This window comes from Miscanthus floridulus, chromosome 4, assembly GCF_019320115.1.
Source record: "Miscanthus floridulus cultivar M001 chromosome 4, ASM1932011v1, whole genome shotgun sequence".
Classification (NCBI taxonomy): domain Eukaryota; kingdom Viridiplantae; phylum Streptophyta; class Magnoliopsida; order Poales; family Poaceae; genus Miscanthus; species Miscanthus floridulus.
The window spans coordinates 93402476-93425684 of NC_089583.1; the positions used below are offsets into that span (position 1 = coordinate 93402476).

At 46.9% G+C, this 23209-nt stretch overlaps 1 protein-coding gene and 2 pseudogenes across 1 annotated transcript; all 3 read left to right on the plus strand.

Moving 5' to 3' along the window:
- Positions 1-1811: 1811 nt before the first annotated feature.
- LOC136550030 (ATG8-interacting protein 1-like) lies at positions 1812-9556 on the plus strand. Its single transcript, XM_066541466.1, has 3 exons — positions 1812-1944; positions 2528-3246; positions 9258-9556. The coding sequence occupies exons 2-3, from the start codon at positions 2543-2545 to the stop codon at positions 9262-9264; spliced, it is 711 nt and encodes a 236-aa protein (XP_066397563.1). The 5' UTR covers positions 1812-1944; positions 2528-2542; the 3' UTR covers positions 9265-9556.
- Positions 9557-11375: 1819 nt separating this feature from the next.
- Positions 11376-13027, plus strand: LOC136552149 (3-ketoacyl-CoA synthase 4-like; annotated as a pseudogene).
- A 7291-nt stretch (positions 13028-20318) lies between these two features.
- Positions 20319-21970, plus strand: LOC136552150 (3-ketoacyl-CoA synthase 4-like; annotated as a pseudogene).
- Positions 21971-23209: the final 1239 nt, after the last annotated feature.

Here is a 23209-nt window from a genome sequence, read left to right on the forward strand (position 1 = left end):
TGAAATTTGGCTAGTGTAGTATTTTCGTTTTTATTTGGTAATTAGTGTTTAATTATGAACTAATTAGGCTTAAAATGTTTGCCTCACGATTTCCAATCAAACTATGCAATTAGTTTTTTTTCGTCTATATTTAATACTCCATGTACGTATCGCAAGATTCGATGTGATAACTACTGTAGCACTTTTTGAAAATTTTTTTTTTGAACTAAACACATTGACAAGGCAGGGGCTATCATAGTTTTTGGAGCCCGAGCGGCACCTCAAAGCCTAGAGACGTTAAGACCACTGAATGAACAAGGCGACCTCGCCAAATATAGGATAGAATAAACCTTTTCTTCTTAGAAGGAAATATATAAGCAATGGTAGCACTATGCACCAACAAGGCCAAATTGGCGGGCCAGAGAAGAACCATAGCCAGGAGAACAGATCGACTACCAATGATGATTAGAGAAAGCAAATCATACCTTCATACCCCACTACCGCTTCGTTGAAAAAGATCGTAGGAGACACATTCTCACCCTGTAGCAGATGACGGGAGCAGAAATTCCACGGAGCGCTGTATTTACACTGCCATAGACAAAACTTACATAAAACTCCTCCATCCAACCAGAAAAATGCACATATTGTTTTTTAGTAAGTTTGACTAACTTTATATAAAATAACATCAATATTATATCTTTAAATAAGATTATTATAAAAAATATATACTACGATTAATATGCTAATACTTATTAAATATCGCAAATATTGGTATTTTTTATTATATACTTAGTTAATTTTTTTAAAAAAAATCTTGACTTCTCGAATAACAAGATGTGCACTTACCTTAGGATGGAAGAAGAAATTATTAGGTGGGATATAAATAACCACACTTCATATCATCGGTTCTCGCACCACTAGAATCAGCAAGGTCACCGGAGTCGAGTGCATTTTAACAGGAGTGTCATGACGATAGTGATGGCACAAATGCTCTGACTAGAGTCTCTGCATGGTTGTCGATATCGAGGTAGCCGATGTCGTAATAGCTGAGGCCGATGTAGCCGCTCGTAGACGAGGTTAGTACATGTTATTAATATGCAATCAAAATTTAAATTATATTTCTAACACCCTTGAGAAGACAATGCTACTCTAAACGTAAACTACATGTCACATGTTATTAATAGGCAATCAAAATTTGAATTATATTTTCTATTTGGAATTTTCCTTGCATGTCTTGATGGTTAAGCGAGACGTTGCGCGACGGGGTGCGTGGTGTTCACGCTTGTGGTTTTGCAAGGGTTTGTCTCAGCCTACATCTCCTGCTTTATATTGGCCTAGTTTATGTTTGTGACACCATATAAGACTCAAATAATTATAAGCAAGGAACATAAACTCAGAGCATGACTTTTGAAGAAAAAAAAATAGTTTCATATTTTTCTGGAGTTTAAAATTTCTTCTAAAAATAAATCAGTTTTTACTATAAAAAAGTATGATTTAAATTGCTGACGTGATGTCACATAGGGCAACTAAGTGATGCGTCGCCAAAACGCTTTCAAAACCACTCAAATGTACTTCTCTTGCACCACCAAAAATTCGAGTTTTCAATTAAAAGAAGCAAATTGAACTTTTGTATTAGTTATGCGGAAGTTCACGTTGGCCAAAACGCTTTGAAAACTGTTCAGAAAGGCAGATTAGATGATTTATTTTATTAAAGAAAGTATATAAAAATTCGGTTTTCAATTAAAAGAAGCAAATAAACCTTTCGTAAGAGTGGAGGTAGAGGATAGAGTAGATTAGTGGGCAAGTGGGCGTAACCGTAATCTTCACCCTGCGCCCCTCCCTCTTGTTCTCCGGTTCCCCGCGGCATGCTCTTTCCTGCTCTCTGTCTTATCTCTCTCTCGGTTCTCCCGGGTCCCTCGCGTGCGCGCTGTCTCTGGTGGCGCCGCGTCCGCCGCCCTGCGCCAGGTACCCAGACCTTCGCCGGCGACGTGCGTGCGCCCACCCCTTCTCTTCCGTTCCTGCTGTGCGAAACGGAGCACCCAAACCCAAGCTATATGCATTCGGATCTGATCTGATCCAGTTACAAGTGTAGTAGTAGTATACATGTATTATGCACACAAACTTTTTTTCGTTTTTTTTTTTGAAAAATTGGGTGTACAGGTGTACATCCATGTCCCTTACTGGGTCCGCCTGAGTGTCTCGTCAATTGTGTTGCTTAGATTAGATTGTCCCCGCTTTTGAGACCTTCTCTGGCTAGAATTTGATTGTTGACAGCGAGTCGATGGGTCATTGGTGTATGCTTATCTGGTAGTTGTGGTGTACTGGTAATTTAATCATCTCAGTTTGGTTCAGAAGTGTGAATATTGCTCCGTCTTCAGTGTTTACCCCTTGTTGAATCACTGTATGAATCCCCGTTTTCTGTTTCCTAGTGGCAATTCTTTTGTGCTGGACCTTGCTAGGTGATCAAGTGTTGTTTGCCTGATGTGTATGTGATAGCATCATTTTGCGGTTACCTTGGTTGCTGAAATTGGTTCTTGGAAAATGGCAGATCAGATTCGTGGATATGGCTGATAATGAGAAAGAGGTGGGGGAGGGAACCACCCCCCGAGGGGCGGACTGGGAAGTTGTGACTCTCACAGCATCTGCGTATGAAGCGGCGCCAGGGCCTGTCGGAATGGAAGTAAAGCCTGTTAATGAAGATCAAGAGTGTAGTTCATCCAATGAACTGCTCAGGTCTGACCACTTTGTGTTTCCGCCGAGTGAGCACGAAAACCTGCCAATACAAGCCAGTTTTGATGAGATACAGCCTGAGAAGGATGTGCAGAAGCCTAGTACCAGTGTGGAGGATTATAGTGTCAAGAATGATGTTGGGTCTGAGAGTGTTCAGTTAGATGATGAAGGGAAACACCTCTCAGATGATGATGTGGAGATGAGAGATGACACGCCTGGGTACGGTTCATCTCACGCTGAAGATGATGCACATGGTTTTGTTTCCCATGACGATGGCAATGAGTCTGGTGAAGATTTTGATGAAAAATCAGGCCACCCTTCAGAGCCCGCAGACAGCAAGAGCTGTGATACTGGTGCCTCGTGCAAATGTTGGTTGAAGAAGCATATGACATGCCTGTATAACCAAGCAAAAGAAACAAATGCTATCTGGTCTGTGGTGGTTGCAGCTGCACTAGTTGGGATTGTGATTTTGGGACGTTGGCACAAAAATAAATTGCACCTTAACCAGCTTAAGTGGCGCTCTGGCTCAACAGTAAGGTATGTTAACCTATTGTTTCCTACAATTGTACACATTATTTCATAGGTCTCAAGTATTTAGTCAACTTGTTCGCCTTTTTATAGTGTTCTGCAATTTATTGGCTCAATATGTGCACACAAGCGCATGTGGTTCCTCTTGTGGACATCTGCAGTTTGGCCTAGAGTATTTGCATAGTGTATAGTATATTTCGTTTGGTAATTGTCAAATTGATCTTGCAGTTCTGGCTGATATTATCTGTCTCATCCTCTTAGTTTCTAGTGTAGTAGTAACTAGTAAGGTGGCAGTATATTCTGAAACTGATGGTTGGATGCTTTATCTGCATTTCAATGGTCGTTAGTCGTGCTCATTTTATGGATGTGATTTTGGAATTCAATTTGATTGGATAGCAGTTATACCAAATTGCATCCATTGCCTAAAGAAGATTTGGATCATATTCATTCATCTGATGTATATGGACTAGTAACTAAGGAATAGTACTCATCTAGTTCAAGATTCTTTTCTGAATTCAAATTGAACTATCCCTCGTATTAATCTTATGTTTTTGACACTGCTAAGTGAAGGCACAGGATCACATGCTCATATTAAATCTGTCTATTACTTAAGTAATTTTATTTTTATCTCCGAGATCACCTATCTTCATGGCCTATGAGCAAAGCAATTGGACCTTGCAAAAGTTTGTAGTATATATGACATTTGAGTTAGGGCTATTTCTAGAAGATATAGGTGGGTCCCTCTCTAAATCCTATAACATGAACAAAAGGACATCTTGCACGTACATCAGATTTTTTTTTTGAATTTTACGGGTTAAGTTCTACATGTGATTGTATCTATTTTTGTTGATAAATGATAATGCAAAGGATACACCAATCAAATTTCCTAATTAGACATGGTGCAGCTATCTTCAAGTATTTTTCAATCTGTATTAAATCTGGATTTGTGCTAGAACCTAGGATATTTTGTTATATTACTCCCCCAGTTTCTAATTATAGTTCACTTTGGCTTTGTCCTAAATCAAACCTCGGACCACGTTTTTTAGAAAAAACATATTGATATCTACAAGATCAAGTAAATTCTATATCAAAATATATTTGCATGAAGAATCTGATGAAACGAATTTGATGTCTAGGTGACTAGGTGTTGGTGATTTTTTCTATAAACTTGGTCAAAGTTAAAGAAGTTTGACTTAGAATAAAACCAAAGTGAACTACAATTTGGAACGGAGTGAGTACTTGGTTTAGGTTCTGATATTGAACTCAAACTCTTACATTCTTACTTGGATAGTGTTGAAAAACATTGCCTGTTTGAAAACTACATTTGATATCAAAGTCTTGTGCTCTTGTTATATTTGGTACGTAGCTTGGATGAAACCATTTCTGTATTCTATGTCTCTATATTCTGCATAAAGACATTCTTTTAACTTCTGTTTTTGGTTGTTGGAGGGAGAACAAGCATCAAATCTTTGTTTGCATATCACCAGACTAGTTCTGTTCTAGTCAGTTTTCATATTATTATGTGAACTTTGCATCATTCTCGCCTATTTTATTATGTGAATAGTCACTCTGAAAAGTGTGTTGGATTATTTACGTTTTAGAAATTAGAATTAAGGTTCTTGATTGACATATTTTTGTGAATTTGTTTACATGGTTGCTATCACGTTTGTGTTTTTTTTTTCAATTCACTACTTTGTGAATCCATTTTGTTAATGTAGCCTACAATTTTTTCTTCCTAGCACCATCCCAGAATTTGGAAAGCTAATTTCAAACTCTCTCTCTCTCTCTCTCTGTTTGCATCTCATCATTTTGCTAATCCTTCAACTTGGATCTATAGCAATGACCTATCATGCTGACTTCGTTCTGCATATGTTACAAATCGATTTTATTTGCCTTCAAATGTCTAATAAAGTGATCATGACAAGGATTTCGATGTAAGGTTACTCAATGGTTTAGAAGTTGAAATATTGGTTGTCTATTGAAACACATCAGGGAATGGTTAATTGGTTTAACCCTTTCCAAGCAATGTGATTTTACTGATATCTGTACTACTTGGCAAATATTTTGTGTCATTTACCGAAATATGATCCTGCTCTTTCTCATATGTTGGTGCATACCATGCATCCATCAGTAATCAGTAAGTACTACTCCCTCCGTTCCAAATTATAAGTGGCTTTGACTTTTCAGGAATTATTTCAAACATGGCTGAAACCATGGACCTGTTGCTATCTCTGTGAAGCAGCAACTGCTGGATTATTAACTACTCCCTCCGTTCCAAATTATAAGTCGCTTTGACTTTTTTGGTTCATCCATTTTGCTATGTATGTAGACATATTATTATATCTAGATGCATAGCAAAATGAATGTACCAAAAAAGTCAAAGCGACTTATAATTTGGAACGGAGGGAGTAGTTAATAATCCAGCAGTTGCTGCTTCACAGAGATAGCAACAGGTCCATGGTTTCAGCCATGTTTGAAATAATTCCTGCAACTTTTTATACTTTATTCTTGGGTGATGATTAAATTTCTCGTTGTGTCTTGTAGTAATGCTATTAGCGAACTGAGTTTTTTCTTTTCCTGTAGTGCTGAGTACACAATGCTCGATTCTTGAAGCATTTTCCCCTGCTATAGCTCCATCACCTTTTGCATTTTTACCCTGTTCAGTTTTATTTGACAACTACTTTATATGCGGCTCAAAAAAAAAAACTCGCCCGGGGGGGGGGGTTTAAGACTGCCCCCGCAGCATTACAAATAAGAAGAAGGACCTTCTCACCTGGCCGAGAAAACCCCTGAACCCCCGCCCCCACCCTTACACGGTGGCTTTCCGTCGCCCAAGTGAGAATTGGGCCGGTGCCCCCCAGTGCTTTGGTTACGGGGACGGACGAGGGGATTTTTTTAACCTCAGCCTGAAATTCGCTCCCACGGGGAGTCGAACCCAGGACCTGAGGAGTGCCACTGGGTCACCTAACCGTTTGAGCTAGGCGCCCTTTGGCTTATATGCGGCTCATGTTGGGTTTCATTTCTAGCCTGCTCAAATTTTCTTGGGATTAAAAGCTTGCTTGCTTGTTGTTGAGTATAGCTTCAGCTCTTTGAGGACTTGCTTCTTTGTGCTATATAAATGGAACTGCTGGTCCCACTGATAGGGATGCAAGTCCCAATGGTATTTCTTGGTCAGCTAATCTTTGTTCATTTACCCCCTTAAAGTTTGGAAGTCCTAAAGCCCCCAACAGGTCACCCAGAACAAACTCTCACCAAAATACACACGAAAACAGTTGTATGGTGCTGCTCAAAGGCTTGCAGCTTTTCTGGTTTTCTCCTCTCTTATACACAACCGAGAGCTACAATTGTGTCTGAGATAGCCTCCTAGTTATTGCAGACAATTATTTACTCAATCAGCCTATTATTATCTTTTACTACCTGCTAGAATGCTGCTAGCACTAAATCCTGAACCTGGACACAATTTTGCACCTGGAACTAATCTGGACTGACACGATAATTTGATAACAAATTTGTTACATAGTATGCCATTCTAGTTCATTTTAGCAAGTTTCTGATTGACCAGATGACCCAAAACAAGTGGAACTTGCATCCCTACCCACAGGCAGACAGGCCCTCTGTGCTGACTATTGACGTACCTGGAACTTACTGAGAGGGTTACCTAACAAGGGCCTTCTAGATTCTAGTGAAGTTCTGGGAAATCTATGGAGTGGTTGCACCAGTTATCTTTTTTTTTCTCGAATAACGTACCTGCGTGTCATTTCATTAAGGAAAAAGATGCAAACTGCATACAGAAAAGGGAGAGGCTAAAAGAAGCGCCTCCCGGACACACCGATGCACACGAGACTACAAAAAGATGTGCCAAGCTAAGGACATAACACAACCACTAACCAGCACACCTCCAACCACCCTCGAGGCTCGGGGCCTAGCGACCTAAGGAGGAGCTCATGGAGGGCCGAGGCGCCAGCCAAACACCACATGCTGCTTTCATTAGCCACTGTGAGGAGAGTCTGAATGTTTGGTCTAGCACCTTCAAAGACAAATGGAGTTCCTCATTGCCACTGTGAGGAGAGCACAAGAAATTTGCCATATTTAGGGGGTGTTTGGGACTGCTCCACAAACTCCACCGTGGAGCAGCTCCACAAAAAACTGGAGTTCGTGGAGCACCTCTTTAGGTGCTCTCACAACTCCACCATTTTTCCTCGAACAGAGTGCGTGGAGCTGAAACCGTTTGGCTAAAAAACGTGGAGCGGAGTAGTCCCAAACACCCCTTTACTCTTAAAATATTCGAGGAAAATTCCCTCATTGCCACTGGAATATATATGCATTCCCTTGGTTGCCATTCCCATTAAAATCTGTTTCTGTTAAGTTGGGTCTGTCCCCTAAGGCACCGTGCCGCGCAGCGCAGGCTCCAGCCCTGGCAGCTGCTGCTCTGCATTGGCCCCGATCCCGCCGCTGCAGCCGAGCTGGGCCTCCGCCTCATGCACATCAACAACAACTGTACCAAGAAATTCGCCTCGTTCACCAGCAGCCTAGCTGTTGCAGCAGATGCACATTCGTGCGGGAGGGGCGGGACGGCTGATGCGCACCCGCATGGGAGGGCGGAGGTAGGTGAACACAAGGGAGTGGTGAGAGAAGAATACACGCAGCAAGGGCAGGCCTAGGCAGCGCATGCGCACTGCACCCTGCATCCTCCGCACACTCTCGCCAGGTGCTGTTGCGCGCACATCCTGCCGCTGCCGATTCGCCTCCGTGGACAGGTCCAGTCGTGGTCAGGTGGCATTTGCCCAGGCGCATGCATGTGGCTCCCCTCATCCCCTGCGCCCTCCATGGGCACCCGCAGACACACAGGTCCGCTCCTGCCAATTCGCCTCGGCTGACGAGTGGAGTCATTCGGTCTGCTCCACCAGCTGGCCAGAGGTACTCCTAGCTGTGATGGACCAGCTCAGGGACATGCCTGGTGGAGGCTGAGGCCATGGTGGCATGTAATGGCTGGTCTATAGCATCCATGGTGTTAGCGAACAAGGTTCACGTGAGCACCCATGCCAGCCAGAGGAGTAGTGTTGTGAGCGTCCACACCACGGCATTGGTACTGCTGGCCCGTCACCCGTTCGAACTCATGGAGGCAGAGGAACAGCAGCAGAAGTGCCGCGTCAGCAGAGGGAGAGCAGCACGAACATGACAGAGCCTGCGTCTCCCCAGGAGTTGTACATGGCAGCGCTGAGTTGCATGCCCCTGTGGCTGCATGCGCCCAGGTGACTGGCACCTGCCCTAGCAGCCGTGTGCTGATGTGCTCGCCCAGATGCGGCCACGTGGTTGGCCCTCCAAGCTCATGCTCGCCCTGTCGCCGGACACTTCTCCTCAGGCCAGTTTGTCACCGAATTGGGTGGGTGCGTCCTTGGGAAAGGATAACAGAGGGGGCGGTTGTGGGCCCAAGCTGTCAGCGAGTGCAACTTAACAGATTTTAACGGGAATTGCATACAAGGAAATGCAAACTTAGCATAGTTAGTTCAGGGAAGTTGGAAATTTTGATGGCATTGAGGGGATAAATTCCAGTGGCAAGGAGGGAATTTACTCATATTCTAGCCTGAGGATTACTGGATTAGGCTTTCACTTTTCACCAAGGACTAAGGTTACACCAGGAAGAAAAGCATATATGGTGCACTTCATATATTCATCTCTCCTTAGCAGCACTGCAAATTGTTGCATTGCTTTTTCAATGCTCTTTGATATCAAAGATTGCTACTGTATCTTTAAGGCACAGATAAATGATGCAAGACATAGTGATAAGTTAATGCTATTTTGCTAACATAAACATAATTAAAATAATAATGAAACCAACTATCTCTTTACTGCTGAATTGTAAGGGTACCTTCTAATTACTATGCCGATTTACTGATATGTGTCGATATTTGGAGCTGCACGTTTTGCTACATTATTACTATAGAAAGCATACATTCCTGTTACAGTTTTACCCTGTATCTACCTTTCCTTAAAACTGTATACTTTTTTTGCTCTGGCAGAGGATGATCAACAAGTGGTTTGTGCTGATACAAAACTCTGATGAGTCAATTCAACTGAAGTCATAACGAAGATGGTTGTTGCAGTATTATTGTGACGATGACGAAAAGGAGTATGTTCAATGTAATAATATGATGTTCGACTGGAATTTCACTTGCCGCCTACAATGAGTGCCTCGTGGGCTTCTAAGATGTCAAATTCACTTCTGCTATACACATTATCTTACAGCTTTACTTGCGACCTGGCACGTGATTTTTGGTTCCTGCTACTTTCGTTGTGATATATCATATATGTTGACTGATGGCTGTAGAACATAGTAGAGTTGCATACTGCAAAGTCTGTTAAAAACTTGTTCCGCGAGAGCAACTCACGTGTGATTGTGAAAATTGAGAAGGAGGGAAGTTTTGTTTGGCTTCCATTTTTGTTATTACTCCAGAGTGGTGAAATATTGTTTGGTATCGTACTGTTGTCGTCAAGAGGTTAGGGTTGGTTATGTTCAGTCCAGAAGTGAGTTTTTGACTCTGATTTTCTATAGTGACTGTGTGTAGAGTGAATCAAGAGAAGCTGTTTTTTAAGCTTCTAGCTCCTAATTTATCCTAGAGAATCACTTCACAAAATAAAGATACAGTTACTTCTCATTGAAAAATTGTTTGGCAGAGCTCCTCCTGGATTCAGCCTAAAAACTACACTGGGAGCTTTGCGAAAAAGCCTAGAAACTACACCGGGAGCTCCACTAGGTTTTGATCTGACGGCCAGCAACTACAGGTGTTCAGAAAACATTTTTTTCACCCTGCTAATACTGTGTCTGTTCAGAAAACACAATTCACTGAAAAGTACCGCTGAAGTAGTTCAAATGAACACGTCGGTGTTTCTATTTCCGAGTGGCATGAACCTTCATCGGTCAGTATATTGATTTCTACATGCCGAGGGACCTCTGTCATCACTAAGGCCTTATTTAAATTCAGGGCGTAAAGTTTTATGGTGTCACGTCGGATGTCATATGGGGGTGTCGCATGGGGTGTTTAGATACTAATAAAAAAACAAATTGCAGAATCCGTCAGTAATCCGCGAGACGAATTTATTTAGCCTAATTAACCCATCATTAGCGCATGTATGTACTGTAGCACCACATTGTCAAATCATGGACTAATTAGGTTTAAAAGATTCGTTTCGTAAATTAGTCGTAAACTTTATAATTAGTTATTTTTTAGTCTATATTTAATACTCTATATATTCGATAGGATGAGAAGTAAACTTTAGGTGAAGGATCTAACCAAGGCCTAAACACAGCTGCGCATGATGCATGTGTCGCGTAACTCATGTACTTGGACGGTGGTGATACGGCCGTAGCCCCGTGGGTAAGGTGCACTGTATTCTCTGGAGTTTACGTTGCTGGTCCATGCTTGATTCATAGATACGATGGCCCCTTCATACATTTAACCGAAGCAGCTCATTAGAGCTGGCGAAGTTAATTTGCTGTAATTGCTGCAGCCTGCAGGATAGACGACACCTGTGTTGAGAAAGCCCGAAATCGGTATCGCACATCACTCTGAGGAGTAGTATATTTGTCCGTCGTTGTGGTCTGTCTCCTCTAATTAACCTGAGCACCGCGCCCGTCGCTTAAGGTGATGATAGCCGCCGAGGCCCGCGAACACATGTATGAAGGTCAATTTCGAGCCGCTGCTGACGCAGTGACGACCAGACCGGCCCGATGCGATGGTGTACATGAATGAACAACACTCGCACCGGGCAAAGCCACGGCCGCCGCCAAGACCGTCGCTCATGCATGGCTCACCGTAGCTCGATCGGCGCTTGCTATCTTGCGTACGCAAGCGAGGGAGGGAGACAAGAATGGACAGCTCCGCGCGACGCAAGATCTTTGTCGAATTGAAGCTGGGACATGGCCTCAACCTGCTTGATTTTACCACCAAAGGTAGTGGTTCGTTTGTATTGAAGATCTTCTGTTCTTCCATCTTGGTTACTGGACGTACGTCCAGGTGGGAAGGCTGGTGGCCATGGGAACGTTCCTTCCTTGGCACATCCTGGAACCATACCCTTCTTGACATGTAGGCTACTGCTCTACCTGCCAACCGCACGATATTCACTGTTTCACCAAGCATTTGGTGCTGCTGCTGCCTTCTGCTATTCTGCTTTCTGATCGTCCAGACTCCAAACCCTCTACAAAACCTCACAGAGCCACAGGCACAGGCACATAGGAGTAGCCAGCAACGGCGTGGTGACCATGGGCATGGACATAGCTCACCGAGACTACCTCCTAGCCACGCTCCACACCCTCCTCGACGTCGCCACCCTCCTGCTCTGCGTCCTCGCCGAGCTCTCCATTTTCGCCTTCCGGTGCCACGCGGCGCTGTATCTCGTCCCCGTGGCAGCACTGTTTCTCTTCAACCGGCGCCGTGCCGCCGCGGCCACGGACGACATCGGGCTGGTGGACTTCTCGTGCCTGAAGCCGCCCCGCCGGCTGCGCCTCCCGGTGGCGGGGCTGCTGGAGCACCTGAGGCTCATCGGCTGCTTCGACGACGGGAGCGTGGAGTTCATGGCCAAGGTCATCGAGGCCAGCGGGCATGGGCAACGAGACCTACTTCCCGCCCTCGCTGCACTACATCCCGCCGGCGGCGACGCACGCCGACGCTGTCCAGGAGGCGCGCGCGCTCTTCTTCCCCACGCTCGACGACCTCTTCGCACTGCGCGTCGTCAACTGCAGCGGGTTCTGCCAGGCCCCGTCGCTCGCCGCCATCATCGCCAGTCGCTACCGCATGCGCGCCGACGTCAGGACCTTCAACCTCTCCGGCATGGGCTGCGCCGCTGGCGTCGTCGGCGTGGATGGCGCGCGGAGACTCCTGCTCACGCACGCCATCTCCTACGCCGTCGTCGTCAGCGCCGAGATCGTCACCGTCGGGTGGTACAGCGGCAAGGACCAGGGCAAGCTGCTCCTCAACTGCTACTTCCGCACCGGCTGCTCCGCCGCGCTAGTCACCAGCATCCGCGGCGGCGCGGCGACGGTGCCGGTCAAGTGACGCGCACGAACCAGATCGCCAACGACAGGAGCTACCGCTCGGGGGTACCGCGACGAGGACGACGAGGGCATCACCGGCTTCACCCTCGGGCGGCCAGGGCGTGGGCCGCATGGTGAGCGAGCTGCTGCGCGCGCACCTCGTGACGCTCAGCCTGTCCATCCTCCCGTGGCGCGAGAAGCTGCGCTACGTGCTGGCACTGCTCCTGTCGTCCCGCTCCCGCCGGCGCCGCCTAGCAGGCGGCGGCGACAACAAGCTCGCCCGCCCCGCCGCGCCGCCGCGCCGCCGCTTCCCGACTTCCGCGAGGCCGCGGACCACTTCTGCCTCCCGTCGTCGGGCAGGCCGATGATCTGGCGCCTGGGCCAGGGCCTCGGGCTCGGCGAGCGAGAGATGGAGGCGGCGCTGATGACGTTCCACCGGTTCGGCAACCAGTCGGCGGCGTCGCTGTGGTACCAGCTCGCGTACCGTCAATCAACGACGTTCCATTTCCAACCGGATCAAGTGATCGATCGATGTTCTTGAAGAAGAAAGCACTTTATTAATGTCCTAGCTACGTGAAGTGAACTCGATCGTGTTTAGTCAATATACTACTAGTATAACCAGTCCAAATATATGCCTTGCAAATTGCAATGGGTTTGTGGTTTGCGATCGATCAAGTTGTGATATGTATTTTTCCCATGAGAACTACGGAGTACTCCAAGTTTCGGTGTGTGCACACGTACGAGGGTCGAAAATATCTAGCTGGCTGGCTCACCTGCATTTGCATAGCTGCGTGCCTGCATTTGTGCTTCACAGCTTGGCTCGAGCAGGGTATACATTTTATTTTATTGTACATTTGGAGTAGTACAGTACTACAGAACATGGCAAGGACAAGAAGCCAAGAACTGTGTCGATGGCTCCTGGCCTCCTGCGTCCTGCCGCAGTAGCAGTAGCAGTAGCTAGTAAATGTGCGGCAGGTAGGCTTGCCTAACGTTCGTTCTTCGGCTGATGACGACGGGGGTGAAGGAAGACGACGCACGTTGCGAAGAGTTATGACTGCCTATCCTTACCAGTCCACCACAGACGCAGTAAAATGTCGTAGTAGCCGTGGTACAAAATGGTCGGTTCCCGTCGGTGTGGCTATACTCCGCTATTTATTACATTATATACAATGGTGTTTGTAGCGGTAGTGAAATGCTATACTGCCTTCAAAACCCTCTATATAGAACACTGATTCTAGTTATAATCTACCATAACTATCTTTAAATAAGTTTGGTTCCAAACTTTAGCTAAACTTTGCTATATCTAAAGCCCTTTTGGCACGACTCATCCAAAACGGCTTCACCGGTGAAGTCAAAGCCGGTGAAGCCAGAAAAACTGGTTTTTCTCGGCTTCTAGTTCATTTTAACCCTGGCTTAGAAAATGGCTTCCCGCTACAGTGCCTCAATTTGCGTAAAATAGATGAAGCCGAAGCCGGCATAAGCCATGCCAAAAAGACCCTAAGAACATCTTCTCACACTTTTTGTCTAAGGAAACCTTGATATACTTCTTTATTCTATAACATACGGAGTCCAAAAGAGTCTTATCTAAGCACTCACGAACTTAATAAAATTTATATAAAGTAAAATATAGCTAACAACTGAACACCGCTAAAGGTTTCACCCCCTGACTCGATCTGTAGAGCCAGGCAGCCAGCGACGCCGACTTGAGGTCAAACTGTGCACACCTAGGGCTTATTTGCACCCTGTTTTCGATGGCTTATAAGTCAGCTGATGTTGTTTTATTGTGAGAGAAAATCATGGCCGATAAACATGACAGATCCGATAAAGCGAACATGGTTTTGGATGGTGGCATGGAAAACATGTCCGATCCTGGCAGTCATCCCAGACGTCTGATTTCGAACGTCTATGGCCAGATAAGGGGGCGTTTGGATTCATCTACTAAAATTTAGGAGGTATGTTGGGAGAATATTGTATGGGATGTTCGGATACTAATAAAAAAACAAATTATATAATCCGTCAGTACTCCACGAGACGATTTTTTTAAGCCTAATTAATCAGTCATTAGCACATGTTTACTGTAGCAAAACATTGTCAAATCGTGGACTAATTAGGCTCAAAAGATTCGTCTAGCAAATTAGTCGCAAACTATGTAATTAGTTTCGTAATTAGTCTATATTTAATACTTCATGCATGTGTCCAAATATCTGACAGGACAGCGACTAAAATTTAGAAGGGGCAACCAAATATTATTATATCTAGATGCATAGCAAAATGAATGTACCAAAAAAGTCAAAGCGACTTATAATTTGGAACGGAGGGAGTAGTTAATAATCCAGCAGTTGCTGCTTCACAGAGATAGCAACAGGTCCATGGTTTCAGCCATGTTTGAAATAATTCCTGCAACTTTTTATACTTTATTCTTGGGTGATGATTAAATTTCTCGTTGTGTCTTGTAGTAATGCTATTAGCGAACTGAGTTTTTTCTTTTCCTGTAGTGCTGAGTACACAATGCTCGATTCTTGAAGCATTTTCCCCTGCTATAGCTCCATCACCTTTTGCATTTTTACCCTGTTCAGTTTTATTTGACAACTACTTTATATGCGGCTCAAAAAAAAAAACTCGCCCGGGGGGGGGGGTTTAAGACTGCCCCCGCAGCATTACAAATAAGAAGAAGGACCTTCTCACCTGGCCGAGAAAACCCCTGAACCCCCGCCCCCACCCTTACACGGTGGCTTTCCGTCGCCCAAGTGAGAATTGGGCCGGTGCCCCCCAGTGCTTTGGTTACGGGGACGGACGAGGGGATTTTTTTAACCTCAGCCTGAAATTCGCTCCCACGGGGAGTCGAACCCAGGACCTGAGGAGTGCCACTGGGTCACCTAACCGTTTGAGCTAGGCGCCCTTTGGCTTATATGCGGCTCATGTTGGGTTTCATTTCTAGCCTGCTCAAATTTTCTTGGGATTAAAAGCTTGCTTGCTTGTTGTTGAGTATAGCTTCAGCTCTTTGAGGACTTGCTTCTTTGTGCTATATAAATGGAACTGCTGGTCCCACTGATAGGGATGCAAGTCCCAATGGTATTTCTTGGTCAGCTAATCTTTGTTCATTTACCCCCTTAAAGTTTGGAAGTCCTAAAGCCCCCAACAGGTCACCCAGAACAAACTCTCACCAAAATACACACGAAAACAGTTGTATGGTGCTGCTCAAAGGCTTGCAGCTTTTCTGGTTTTCTCCTCTCTTATACACAACCGAGAGCTACAATTGTGTCTGAGATAGCCTCCTAGTTATTGCAGACAATTATTTACTCAATCAGCCTATTATTATCTTTTACTACCTGCTAGAATGCTGCTAGCACTAAATCCTGAACCTGGACACAATTTTGCACCTGGAACTAATCTGGACTGACACGATAATTTGATAACAAATTTGTTACATAGTATGCCATTCTAGTTCATTTTAGCAAGTTTCTGATTGACCAGATGACCCAAAACAAGTGGAACTTGCATCCCTACCCACAGGCAGACAGGCCCTCTGTGCTGACTATTGACGTACCTGGAACTTACTGAGAGGGTTACCTAACAAGGGCCTTCTAGATTCTAGTGAAGTTCTGGGAAATCTATGGAGTGGTTGCACCAGTTATCTTTTTTTTTCTCGAATAACGTACCTGCGTGTCATTTCATTAAGGAAAAAGATGCAAACTGCATACAGAAAAGGGAGAGGCTAAAAGAAGCGCCTCCCGGACACACCGATGCACACGAGACTACAAAAAGATGTGCCAAGCTAAGGACATAACACAACCACTAACCAGCACACCTCCAACCACCCTCGAGGCTCGGGGCCTAGCGACCTAAGGAGGAGCTCATGGAGGGCCGAGGCGCCAGCCAAACACCACATGCTGCTTTCATTAGCCACTGTGAGGAGAGTCTGAATGTTTGGTCTAGCACCTTCAAAGACAAATGGAGTTCCTCATTGCCACTGTGAGGAGAGCACAAGAAATTTGCCATATTTAGGGGGTGTTTGGGACTGCTCCACAAACTCCACCGTGGAGCAGCTCCACAAAAAACTGGAGTTCGTGGAGCACCTCTTTAGGTGCTCTCACAACTCCACCATTTTTCCTCGAACAGAGTGCGTGGAGCTGAAACCGTTTGGCTAAAAAACGTGGAGCGGAGTAGTCCCAAACACCCCTTTACTCTTAAAATATTCGAGGAAAATTCCCTCATTGCCACTGGAATATATATGCATTCCCTTGGTTGCCATTCCCATTAAAATCTGTTTCTGTTAAGTTGGGTCTGTCCCCTAAGGCACCGTGCCGCGCAGCGCAGGCTCCAGCCCTGGCAGCTGCTGCTCTGCATTGGCCCCGATCCCGCCGCTGCAGCCGAGCTGGGCCTCCGCCTCATGCACATCAACAACAACTGTACCAAGAAATTCGCCTCGTTCACCAGCAGCCTAGCTGTTGCAGCAGATGCACATTCGTGCGGGAGGGGCGGGACGGCTGATGCGCACCCGCATGGGAGGGCGGAGGTAGGTGAACACAAGGGAGTGGTGAGAGAAGAATACACGCAGCAAGGGCAGGCCTAGGCAGCGCATGCGCACTGCACCCTGCATCCTCCGCACACTCTCGCCAGGTGCTGTTGCGCGCACATCCTGCCGCTGCCGATTCGCCTCCGTGGACAGGTCCAGTCGTGGTCAGGTGGCATTTGCCCAGGCGCATGCATGTGGCTCCCCTCATCCCCTGCGCCCTCCATGGGCACCCGCAGACACACAGGTCCGCTCCTGCCAATTCGCCTCGGCTGACGAGTGGAGTCATTCGGTCTGCTCCACCAGCTGGCCAGAGGTACTCCTAGCTGTGATGGACCAGCTCAGGGACATGCCTGGTGGAGGCTGAGGCCATGGTGGCATGTAATGGCTGGTCTATAGCATCCATGGTGTTAGCGAACAAGGTTCACGTGAGCACCCATGCCAGCCAGAGGAGTAGTGTTGTGAGCGTCCACACCACGGCATTGGTACTGCTGGCCCGTCACCCGTTCGAACTCATGGAGGCAGAGGAACAGCAGCAGAAGTGCCGCGTCAGCAGAGGGAGAGCAGCACGAACATGACAGAGCCTGCGTCTCCCCAGGAGTTGTACATGGCAGCGCTGAGTTGCATGCCCCTGTGGCTGCATGCGCCCAGGTGACTGGCACCTGCCCTAGCAGCCGTGTGCTGATGTGCTCGCCCAGATGCGGCCACGTGGTTGGCCCTCCAAGCTCATGCTCGCCCTGTCGCCGGACACTTCTCCTCAGGCCAGTTTGTCACCGAATTGGGTGGGTGCGTCCTTGGGAAAGGATAACAGAGGGGGCGGTTGTGGGCCCAAGCTGTCAGCGAGTGCAACTTAACAGATTTTAACGGGAATTGCATACAAGGAAATGCAAACTTAGCATAGTTAGTTCAGGGAAGTTGGAAATTTTGATGGCATTGAGGGGATAAATTCCAGTGGCAAGGAGGGAATTTACTCATATTCTAGCCTGAGGATTACTGGATTAGGCTTTCACTTTTCACCAAGGACTAAGGTTACACCAGGAAGAAAAGCATATATGGTGCACTTCATATATTCATCTCTCCTTAGCAGCACTGCAAATTGTTGCATTGCTTTTTCAATGCTCTTTGATATCAAAGATTGCTACTGTATCTTTAAGGCACAGATAAATGATGCAAGACATAGTGATAAGTTAATGCTATTTTGCTAACATAAACATAATTAAAATAATAATGAAACCAACTATCTCTTTACTGCTGAATTGTAAGGGTACCTTCTAATTACTATGCCGATTTACTGATATGTGTCGATATTTGGAGCTGCACGTTTTGCTACATTATTACTATAGAAAGCATACATTCCTGTTACAGTTTTACCCTGTATCTACCTTTCCTTAAAACTGTATACTTTTTTTGCTCTGGCAGAGGATGATCAACAAGTGGTTTGTGCTGATACAAAACTCTGATGAGTCAATTCAACTGAAGTCATAACGAAGATGGTTGTTGCAGTATTATTGTGACGATGACGAAAAGGAGTATGTTCAATGTAATAATATGATGTTCGACTGGAATTTCACTTGCCGCCTACAATGAGTGCCTCGTGGGCTTCTAAGATGTCAAATTCACTTCTGCTATACACATTATCTTACAGCTTTACTTGCGACCTGGCACGTGATTTTTGGTTCCTGCTACTTTCGTTGTGATATATCATATATGTTGACTGATGGCTGTAGAACATAGTAGAGTTGCATACTGCAAAGTCTGTTAAAAACTTGTTCCGCGAGAGCAACTCACGTGTGATTGTGAAAATTGAGAAGGAGGGAAGTTTTGTTTGGCTTCCATTTTTGTTATTACTCCAGAGTGGTGAAATATTGTTTGGTATCGTACTGTTGTCGTCAAGAGGTTAGGGTTGGTTATGTTCAGTCCAGAAGTGAGTTTTTGACTCTGATTTTCTATAGTGACTGTGTGTAGAGTGAATCAAGAGAAGCTGTTTTTTAAGCTTCTAGCTCCTAATTTATCCTAGAGAATCACTTCACAAAATAAAGATACAGTTACTTCTCATTGAAAAATTGTTTGGCAGAGCTCCTCCTGGATTCAGCCTAAAAACTACACTGGGAGCTTTGCGAAAAAGCCTAGAAACTACACCGGGAGCTCCACTAGGTTTTGATCTGACGGCCAGCAACTACAGGTGTTCAGAAAACATTTTTTTCACCCTGCTAATACTGTGTCTGTTCAGAAAACACAATTCACTGAAAAGTACCGCTGAAGTAGTTCAAATGAACACGTCGGTGTTTCTATTTCCGAGTGGCATGAACCTTCATCGGTCAGTATATTGATTTCTACATGCCGAGGGACCTCTGTCATCACTAAGGCCTTATTTAAATTCAGGGCGTAAAGTTTTATGGTGTCACGTCGGATGTCATATGGGGGTGTCGCATGGGGTGTTTAGATACTAATAAAAAAACAAATTGCAGAATCCGTCAGTAATCCGCGAGACGAATTTATTTAGCCTAATTAACCCATCATTAGCGCATGTATGTACTGTAGCACCACATTGTCAAATCATGGACTAATTAGGTTTAAAAGATTCGTTTCGTAAATTAGTCGTAAACTTTATAATTAGTTATTTTTTAGTCTATATTTAATACTCTATATATTCGATAGGATGAGAAGTAAACTTTAGGTGAAGGATCTAACCAAGGCCTAAACACAGCTGCGCATGATGCATGTGTCGCGTAACTCATGTACTTGGACGGTGGTGATACGGCCGTAGCCCCGTGGGTAAGGTGCACTGTATTCTCTGGAGTTTACGTTGCTGGTCCATGCTTGATTCATAGATACGATGGCCCCTTCATACATTTAACCGAAGCAGCTCATTAGAGCTGGCGAAGTTAATTTGCTGTAATTGCTGCAGCCTGCAGGATAGACGACACCTGTGTTGAGAAAGCCCGAAATCGGTATCGCACATCACTCTGAGGAGTAGTATATTTGTCCGTCGTTGTGGTCTGTCTCCTCTAATTAACCTGAGCACCGCGCCCGTCGCTTAAGGTGATGATAGCCGCCGAGGCCCGCGAACACATGTATGAAGGTCAATTTCGAGCCGCTGCTGACGCAGTGACGACCAGACCGGCCCGATGCGATGGTGTACATGAATGAACAACACTCGCACCGGGCAAAGCCACGGCCGCCGCCAAGACCGTCGCTCATGCATGGCTCACCGTAGCTCGATCGGCGCTTGCTATCTTGCGTACGCAAGCGAGGGAGGGAGACAAGAATGGACAGCTCCGCGCGACGCAAGATCTTTGTCGAATTGAAGCTGGGACATGGCCTCAACCTGCTTGATTTTACCACCAAAGGTAGTGGTTCGTTTGTATTGAAGATCTTCTGTTCTTCCATCTTGGTTACTGGACGTACGTCCAGGTGGGAAGGCTGGTGGCCATGGGAACGTTCCTTCCTTGGCACATCCTGGAACCATACCCTTCTTGACATGTAGGCTACTGCTCTACCTGCCAACCGCACGATATTCACTGTTTCACCAAGCATTTGGTGCTGCTGCTGCCTTCTGCTATTCTGCTTTCTGATCGTCCAGACTCCAAACCCTCTACAAAACCTCACAGAGCCACAGGCACAGGCACATAGGAGTAGCCAGCAACGGCGTGGTGACCATGGGCATGGACATAGCTCACCGAGACTACCTCCTAGCCACGCTCCACACCCTCCTCGACGTCGCCACCCTCCTGCTCTGCGTCCTCGCCGAGCTCTCCATTTTCGCCTTCCGGTGCCACGCGGCGCTGTATCTCGTCCCCGTGGCAGCACTGTTTCTCTTCAACCGGCGCCGTGCCGCCGCGGCCACGGACGACATCGGGCTGGTGGACTTCTCGTGCCTGAAGCCGCCCCGCCGGCTGCGCCTCCCGGTGGCGGGGCTGCTGGAGCACCTGAGGCTCATCGGCTGCTTCGACGACGGGAGCGTGGAGTTCATGGCCAAGGTCATCGAGGCCAGCGGGCATGGGCAACGAGACCTACTTCCCGCCCTCGCTGCACTACATCCCGCCGGCGGCGACGCACGCCGACGCTGTCCAGGAGGCGCGCGCGCTCTTCTTCCCCACGCTCGACGACCTCTTCGCACTGCGCGTCGTCAACTGCAGCGGGTTCTGCCAGGCCCCGTCGCTCGCCGCCATCATCGCCAGTCGCTACCGCATGCGCGCCGACGTCAGGACCTTCAACCTCTCCGGCATGGGCTGCGCCGCTGGCGTCGTCGGCGTGGATGGCGCGCGGAGACTCCTGCTCACGCACGCCATCTCCTACGCCGTCGTCGTCAGCGCCGAGATCGTCACCGTCGGGTGGTACAGCGGCAAGGACCAGGGCAAGCTGCTCCTCAACTGCTACTTCCGCACCGGCTGCTCCGCCGCGCTAGTCACCAGCATCCGCGGCGGCGCGGCGACGGTGCCGGTCAAGTGACGCGCACGAACCAGATCGCCAACGACAGGAGCTACCGCTCGGGGGTACCGCGACGAGGACGACGAGGGCATCACCGGCTTCACCCTCGGGCGGCCAGGGCGTGGGCCGCATGGTGAGCGAGCTGCTGCGCGCGCACCTCGTGACGCTCAGCCTGTCCATCCTCCCGTGGCGCGAGAAGCTGCGCTACGTGCTGGCACTGCTCCTGTCGTCCCGCTCCCGCCGGCGCCGCCTAGCAGGCGGCGGCGACAACAAGCTCGCCCGCCCCGCCGCGCCGCCGCGCCGCCGCTTCCCGACTTCCGCGAGGCCGCGGACCACTTCTGCCTCCCGTCGTCGGGCAGGCCGATGATCTGGCGCCTGGGCCAGGGCCTCGGGCTCGGCGAGCGAGAGATGGAGGCGGCGCTGATGACGTTCCACCGGTTCGGCAACCAGTCGGCGGCGTCGCTGTGGTACCAGCTCGCGTACCGTCAATCAACGACGTTCCATTTCCAACCGGATCAAGTGATCGATCGATGTTCTTGAAGAAGAAAGCACTTTATTAATGTCCTAGCTACGTGAAGTGAACTCGATCGTGTTTAGTCAATATACTACTAGTATAACCAGTCCAAATATATGCCTTGCAAATTGCAATGGGTTTGTGGTTTGCGATCGATCAAGTTGTGATATGTATTTTTCCCATGAGAACTACGGAGTACTCCAAGTTTCGGTGTGTGCACACGTACGAGGGTCGAAAATATCTAGCTGGCTGGCTCACCTGCATTTGCATAGCTGCGTGCCTGCATTTGTGCTTCACAGCTTGGCTCGAGCAGGGTATACATTTTATTTTATTGTACATTTGGAGTAGTACAGTACTACAGAACATGGCAAGGACAAGAAGCCAAGAACTGTGTCGATGGCTCCTGGCCTCCTGCGTCCTGCCGCAGTAGCAGTAGCAGTAGCTAGTAAATGTGCGGCAGGTAGGCTTGCCTAACGTTCGTTCTTCGGCTGATGACGACGGGGGTGAAGGAAGACGACGCACGTTGCGAAGAGTTATGACTGCCTATCCTTACCAGTCCACCACAGACGCAGTAAAATGTCGTAGTAGCCGTGGTACAAAATGGTCGGTTCCCGTCGGTGTGGCTATACTCCGCTATTTATTACATTATATACAATGGTGTTTGTAGCGGTAGTGAAATGCTATACTGCCTTCAAAACCCTCTATATAGAACACTGATTCTAGTTATAATCTACCATAACTATCTTTAAATAAGTTTGGTTCCAAACTTTAGCTAAACTTTGCTATATCTAAAGCCCTTTTGGCACGACTCATCCAAAACGGCTTCACCGGTGAAGTCAAAGCCGGTGAAGCCAGAAAAACTGGTTTTTCTCGGCTTCTAGTTCATTTTAACCCTGGCTTAGAAAATGGCTTCCCGCTACAGTGCCTCAATTTGCGTAAAATAGATGAAGCCGAAGCCGGCATAAGCCATGCCAAAAAGACCCTAAGAACATCTTCTCACACTTTTTGTCTAAGGAAACCTTGATATACTTCTTTATTCTATAACATACGGAGTCCAAAAGAGTCTTATCTAAGCACTCACGAACTTAATAAAATTTATATAAAGTAAAATATAGCTAACAACTGAACACCGCTAAAGGTTTCACCCCCTGACTCGATCTGTAGAGCCAGGCAGCCAGCGACGCCGACTTGAGGTCAAACTGTGCACACCTAGGGCTTATTTGCACCCTGTTTTCGATGGCTTATAAGTCAGCTGATGTTGTTTTATTGTGAGAGAAAATCATGGCCGATAAACATGACAGATCCGATAAAGCGAACATGGTTTTGGATGGTGGCATGGAAAACATGTCCGATCCTGGCAGTCATCCCAGACGTCTGATTTCGAACGTCTATGGCCAGATAAGGGGGCGTTTGGATTCATCTACTAAAATTTAGGAGGTATGTTGGGAGAATATTGTATGGGATGTTCGGATACTAATAAAAA